We start from the raw sequence: 7,630 nt of genomic DNA on the forward strand, positions 1-7,630 counted from the left end.
AGAAAAGGTTGTTCCCTGACCCTAACCATTGAACTAGTTAAACCATGACCTAAAAGCTTATTCAATTCACTTTAGGATTTAGGACTCTTTCTACTATCTCTTTTGGAGAAGCATTAAAATAGTAGTTGCGAGCGCAATTTACTAGACGTATGGAAGTACTAAAATAGAGAATCAATTCTCACTATTTTTCAAAGACTTTAGTGTCCCCAATTTGCATAATTTTCTATAATTCTTTTCTTCATTTACTGATACTAAAATCTTTTTACCCAAAGATAACTATCAAAATTTGTCGATTTTTTAATTGATTTGAACACTGAGTTACTAATTGATGGCATGATTTAGCAAGGTTTCACATAACTCATCTATAATTTCAAAAGTTATATATAACCCCTTCATAATTTGGATTAAAGTATCAAAGTGATGTAAATGATTACTTGTAACATAACTCATAAAAATGTCGAAATTACCCTTGTTAAAAAACTAAAATAACTAAAATGATCAAAATATATATATATAATATGCATAACACTCTAACCCCATATGGTTTTATGTTTTACCACATAACTCCCTTATAATTTTTAAAATATATACATAATCCCCCGTGGTTAATAAATAATTTTCAACTTTATATAGAGGTACTTTTGACATTTTAGTTGCTTCCGTTATGAAATGCAAATTTCATCATTTTGATATTTTAATTCAAACTATAAAGAGATTATATATATCTTTTAAAACTATACGGGAGTAATGTGAAAATCACTAAATCATATGGGGATAAAGTGTATTTTGCCCTAATATTAATAGCTTAGAGGAGCAAATTGATAATCTATAATAGTTCAAGGGCGCAAAATTTCAATTACCCTAAAATACTACATCTCACCAGCAAAGCTGCTGAGCCTGTAAGGCTCAAGAAGAAAAAACTTTAGTATGGCAACTGATTAGAGTGACAGAGAGGGAGAAAATAAAATACGTGACAAAAAGAGAGATAAGAGTTATACACAATGTTTCAGAACCGGACCGAATCGGTCGGTTTGATCACGAACCGGCCATGACATCGGTCCGGTCCAGTATCAAACCCGAAAGCTAGTGGGAAACCGTGTGAACCGTTGAACCGCTGAAAACCCGTGTGAACCATAAATCGGCGGTTCTCAAATTTTGAAACAATAACCTCAAATTCAAAACAATGACAAGAATAAGGCTGCTAGGATTTGAGCTCTAGTCTCCATGACCATAATAAGGTACACTTACCACTAAACCACAACCGAAGGACAAGCTTTTGTTGTGTAGAATTTTACTTAACTTAACCAAAAAACTAAAATCAGATTATATAAAAAAAACCCTAAAAGACCTAGCAAAGTGTAGACGGCACATCATTTCAGTTTCCTCGGCTTCACTTCCTCTGTTCCTTGGCTTCTCCAGACTCCAATTCTCCTCTTGATTTTTTTAAAAATTTTTTCTTCATAATCCTTCAACATCCTAATATCCACGACAAGATCATCATGCTATTATCTTTAGACGAGACTCCAGAGCTTTTTTTTTTTAGCTTCACCAATTAGCTTTTTTTTTTAGCTTCACCAATTGGCTTTTTTTTAGCTTCACCAATTAGATTTATATTTTTTGTAATAAACTTTTTAATTTTTTCAGGTTAAATTGATGAAATTGTGAAGGGGATGCTGTTGCCTTGTCATGCCAATGATAGAAGTTTGTTAGTCAAATTGTTTGCCTTGAATATGAGCTGAACTTTTTTATGGACTTTTTTGGAATTGTGAAAGAATGTTAACATTTATTTTATTTATTTTTGTATTTTTGTTTGTGATAATTGATGAACATTTGGACTATATCTATTAATGTTTGTAATAAATTTATGAAAACTTGGAGTGAACTATGATATTTTAGTTATATTTATCATTTCAAGTTTCATGTATAACTTTTAAAAAATTTATTATTATCTCAACTTAAATTTAGATTTAACTTTTAAATTATATTGGTGAATGTATTTTAAGGACTTAAGTTATTAATAACCATGTTAGATTGTACATTAGCCGTCAAATTCCAGTGTAGACTATAGAGTGAAGACCTGTGAAGTAAAAAAAAAAAAAAAAAAAAAACTGTTGAACCGTTGAACCGGCGGGTCGGACCATGAACCGCCCCCTCTCCGGTTCACTTGCCGGTCCGAGTTCAAAAACATTGGTTATACATGGTGTTTAGAAACCCAGTCAAACCTGTCGGTTTGGTAGGTTGAACCAGGGCCCGACCATGATACTGGTTTGATTGTATATTAAACTTACGGAAAAAAAAAATCAAATACAGTCAAAGACCGGCTAATCTAGTCAAAACTAGTAAATCTCAAAAGATTCAACAGGTTGGCTACTACATTTTCTCTCTTTTTTGACAATTTAGCACTATTAAGATTTCTTAATTCAAAAAAAAAAATTTTAAATTATTCCTTGACCCTGACTATTGTACTATAGTTAAACCATGACCTAAACGCTTATTCAATTCACTTACCAATCCAGGTTTAGAAACATTGGTTAGCCATAGCCAAATTGTTAAAGCAGTACAGTTCATGCTTCAACAGTTTTCTACTGCAATTGATTAGAGTGAACAAAAGGGAGAGAAGAGTTAGAGATGGCTACGCTTTCCAAGTCTTCCAATTATTGTGCCGATACACTGAGTTTCTTGAAGTGGTTTGAGAACCATTGGAAATTAGAAATTGCAGTGAAGGATAAATTCCAAACTCTCAGACTCAAGATGATCCTACTTGAAGCCTTCTTCAGCCCCATAAGAAAGTGGCACACTGATGACAAGAATTTGCAAGTCCACCTTTGGCATATAAATCAGGTGCTTCATCATGCTACTAAATACTTCATTCTGTCCAAAGGGAAATGTTGGACCCTCCAAGAGAAGTTGTGTGGTATCATTTCTGGTGTCATAAAGAAGCTTGATGTGGCTATTCCGCACATCAGGCAAGTTTATGCAATAGTTTCAAAATCAAGAAGATCCACTTGTTCCACAGCAAATGAACTGATTGAGCTTATTCATATGCTTCTGGAGAAAATGGAAAATCTACTCAGCTGGAAGGCTCGGTCATTTCTCCGTCTAAGTAAAGAAATGGAAGAGCTTGAAGAGGATTTGAGGTATCTACGAAATTTTCTTCGGGTTACAGAAATTTGGTGCAATAAAGATGAGATGTTGCAAGATCTCTTGACACATGCTGAAGCTGTGGCTTACAGTACAGCATGTATCTTGTTCTTGTGTACTGAAGAGAGCAAGATGGATGTTGACATCGTGAACGAGATGAAGGGTGAAGTTTCTTGTGTGGTACAGAAGATTAAACCTTTTCAGCCAAGTGTGAGAGAGATTTATATCAAAGCCCTGAAAGCTTTAGAGTCATCGCCACAAGATATCATTTTGGTGGATGAAACTGTTCTGCATTTTCTTTATAGTCTCCTCGGCCACATGATAGATCTATCCAAAGTGAAGGCAAGTTTCAGGAGATCTGTAATAGATCAAATTGAAGCTTTGCATAAGGAGCTACAGATCATGAGAGATTATCTGTTCGATCCATCAGCTTCGCAGTACAATCAGAGCAATGAGAAAGCTAATAATGTACTGTTGCACATCAAAGATTTGCTCTTTCACGCAGCATATGCTATTTATACGTCTTATGACAGTGATATAACTAAAGAAATGGCTGAGGTACTGAATCTGACCGTTGCTGATTTGTTCCAAGAGATCGAGGATATCAAGCAAGAGGCCAGGGATGTATACGATGAAATAATTGCCAAATCACTAAGGTCAAATTTCCCCAGAACCAATGAATTGGGCTTCATGGAGTTTGTGATCCAGAATCTGCATGAGCTGCTAAGTTCATCAAAAGCTGGTTCATGAGTTCTTCAGCTGCAGCATCAAATGGAGACAGTTCTTGGAAGTATATTATCCCTCAGAGAAGATGTCTTTGAAATTAAAGCATTGTTTCGAGAGCAGAAAGAACAGAGAGACCTTTGGCTGCAGTTCATAAACATTGTATACCATACCGAATTTGTCATTGATTCATTTACTGCGAGAAGTGGATATCTTTGGGATTGGAAATTGGGGCTGTTTGATATCATGGAACAGATTCATATGACCAGGAGAGAGATCAATGCTATTAAAATTACGAGGACAACTGACACTACAGTCCTCAAAAATCTTGGTTGTGTATCTTCTCTGGAAAATTCAGGAAATTCTGGTGCACTGCAGGATCCCAGCTATGAGGTTGGAAATGAAACAAAGAAGCCCATTGGTCACGTGGACCTTTTTGTTGATGCAGAGAAAAAGATAAGAGAGCAACTTACTAATAAGTGCAAAGACTTGTGCCTACTCTCCATTGTGGGAATGCCTGGCATTGGTAAGACAACACTAGGCAATTCAATATATGAAAATCGTTTCGTTCGTTTATGCTTTCATGCTCGTGCAAGGTGCCACGTTGGTCATGCGTGTCAAAAGAGAAGATTGTTGCTTGATATTCTACAGCAAGTTTGTGGGGAAACTGACCAAGTATGTACAAGGAATGATGATGATTTAGCTGAAAAGTTGTATCAAAGTCTCAAGGGCAAAAAGTACTTCATCTTCTTGGATGATCTGTGGGATCTTAGGCAATGGAATGATATGAGAGCCTCTTTCCCAAATGATAAGAAAGGTAGTAGAATTATGTTCACAAGCAGATTTCAGAATATTGCTCTGGAAACAGGAATGAATAGCGTGACTTATCCTCTTACTCCAGTATCAGATTCTAGGACCTGGGAGTTACTGCAAATCAAGCTGTTTGGAAAAGAAAGTTGCCCTCCAGAACTTGTCAAAGTTGGACAGAAAATTGCAGCCGAATGCAAAGGCCTAACTCTTGCAGCAGATCTGATAGCTGGATTACTGAGAACGATGGCAAGCAAAAAAGAATGCTGGGCACAAGTTGCAAATAGTCTAAATACACACCTTCTTGAGGATCAAGACGGACGGTGTATGCAAATACTGGAACTTAGTTACAACCAGTTACCAGACCATTTGAAACCATGCTTTCTTTATTTTGGAGCATTTCCTGGGAACAGAGAAGTTCCAACCAGTAAGCTGATGTGGTTATGGATTTCAGAAGGATTTGTTAAATTGCAAAATGGTGATGAAGGAAGCCCAGAGGATGTAGCTAGGAGTTACTTGAATGATCTAATTGCCAGAAGCCTAGTAATAGATTCCAAAAGGGGATCCTCCAATGGAGTGAAAGCAAGCTGTGTTCATGATCTAATGCATGATTTTGCTCTGGCAAAAGCTAAAGAAGAGTGTTTTTTCCAGCAGCAAATATGTGTTCATTCCAGACATGTGTCTTCTCATGTCCAGACATTGTATGAGCCATACCGTCTGTGCATCTATTCAGAATGGGAATGCTTCAAAGCATCAATGCCTTTTGGCCCACGCCTCCGCTCTCTAGTGTCTTCTGACTTCTCATCTTCTTGCCCCTTCGAGAGCTTCAAACTTCTCAGGGTGCTGGATCTTTCAGGCACCATTGTCGACCTTACTCCTTGCATATTCCAGTTGGTTCATTTAAGATTCTTATCTGTTTGCACTTCCTCAACAAGGATCCCCTGGGAAATCAGCTACCTCCAAAACCTGGAAACTTTACTACTAAGATCACGCAAGGGTATTCAATTGCCCGACACTGTTTGGAAATTGGTGAGATTGAGGCATTTCAGAATAGATTGGCATTGCTTTTTGCCGCGGTATAATCAAGAATTCATGGAGAAAACCTTCAAGTTCAATAGCTTACAAACTCTTTCAACACCATGTTTATTTTTCCATGAAGATCTTGAGAAGACCATGAGAGGCCTACCCAACCTTCGAAAGCTGAGTTGCATATTTTTAGATTCATGGGATCATTCTTTCAATTGCAATCGGTTTCCTGTTCTGGACTTTCTCACTCAACTTGAATCGCTCCATGTGGTTTACGGTGGTCAGGTGGTTCGTCATCCTTGTGAATTCAACTTTCCCCACAATCTTAAGAAGTTGAAGTTATCAAAGTTTCGTTTGCCATGGAGTGCAGTATCAACCATTGGGAAACTGCCTAATCTGGAAGTTCTCAAACTATTGCATGCCTCCTTTGAGGGCAAAACATGGGACATGAAAGAAGAAGAATTTCTTAAACTCAAGTTCTTGAAGTTGGAGTCGTTGGACATTGCACATTGGAATGCCTCAGAGGATCACCTCCCTTGCCTTGAGACACTTGTGGTGAAGAAATGTCATGCACTTACAGAGATCCCTCTTTGTTTGGGGGATATACCCACACTACAGAGGATTGAGTTGCAAAATTGCACCCGCTCTGCTTGGATTTCAGCCCGTACAGTGAAAGAAAAACAGAAGGAAATGGGAAATGACCAGTTTGAGTTCACTTTTAAGTTTGAGGGATCGTGGAGGGTTCCCTATGAAGCCTAGTATACAATCGTCATTTACATTAATTTGCTTGATGATGTACACTGCAGAGATAAACTCTACTGATCCTAATCAATTCTTCCTTCTAAAAGGTGTTCCATTTTATTTTATTTATGCATTTTCTTCTTCAATTATACTCCACAACAGAGCGTATATATGTATTAGCTTCTTCCAAATACTGAAGATTATATGTATTAGCTTTGTTTATTATTAATGCCATGTTTCACCCTTTTCATTGTTCCAAGATTAGGGTCACATAACTTTTTATTATTTTCAACTTCCGAACATGTCCTTATAAAGTTTTAAACAATAGGTTAAATCATTCACGTGGGATCATAAAATAAATTCTGATTTGAAAAGAAATTTAGAAGCATAAGTAACACCACCATGACTGCATGGCTTTCGTTTGTGCGTGTTATTTAGGATTACAAACGAGTCGAGTCGAATCGAATCGAATCGAATCGAATTTTGATCTAATCGAGTCGAGTCTCGACTTAATTTTACTAAGTTCGAACTTGATGAGCTCTCAAAGTAAAATTCGAATTTGAATTCGACTTCAAATTCGAATCAAGTTGAATTCAAACTCAATGTTTAAAAAATTAATTTTTTATTTTTAAAAAATGGATAAAATAGTAATTTTTCTTAACAAATAATAAAATATTAGGAATATATACATAATCTCATTATTAAAATAAAAAATTATATATATATATATATATATATATATATATATATATAATCGAACTGGTTCGCAAGATGACAAACTAAAGTATCTTTGAACTCGATCTTAAATTGCTCGCGAACGACGTGCGAGCACCTCGACTCGTATGCAGCCTAGTGTTATCCACTCCTCCAATGAGTCTGTTGTGCAAAGCTGGGAACTGGACGTTCAAAAATCACAACGCGGCACTGCTAATAAAAAGTATAAAAATCGAAATCCGTCTCTTATTCTGAGAGTGATCAACTTATGGACAAGATAGGGAAAAGAAAAAAAGTGTACAAGTAAAGTAACAGAGAGGAGCACTCCTTAAAAAAAAAAATTGAAAATTGAGAGTAAGCAGTAACATATTGGACTCTACTAGTATCTCATACACCTTTTTTGGACTTGAACTAAAGCCTCAAATTTTGGTAACTAAAACCACCGGACTAAATTCTCGTTACCCCTTAATTTTCAGGC

The 7,630-nt window shown here is 36.4% G+C and overlaps 1 protein-coding gene across 1 annotated transcript; it reads left to right on the forward strand.

The window, feature by feature from the left end:
- The first annotated feature begins 3,912 nt into the window (after positions 1–3,912).
- LOC113716549 (putative late blight resistance protein homolog R1A-10) lies at positions 3,913–6,456 on the forward strand. The gene has a single exon (XM_072070084.1). The coding sequence runs from the start codon at positions 3,913–3,915 to the stop codon at positions 6,454–6,456; it is 2,544 nt and encodes an 847-aa protein (XP_071926185.1).
- The last annotated feature ends 1,174 nt before the right edge of the window (positions 6,457–7,630 follow it).

Source organism: Coffea arabica, chromosome 11c (assembly GCF_036785885.1).
Source record: "Coffea arabica cultivar ET-39 chromosome 11c, Coffea Arabica ET-39 HiFi, whole genome shotgun sequence".
Taxonomy (NCBI): domain Eukaryota; kingdom Viridiplantae; phylum Streptophyta; class Magnoliopsida; order Gentianales; family Rubiaceae; genus Coffea; species Coffea arabica.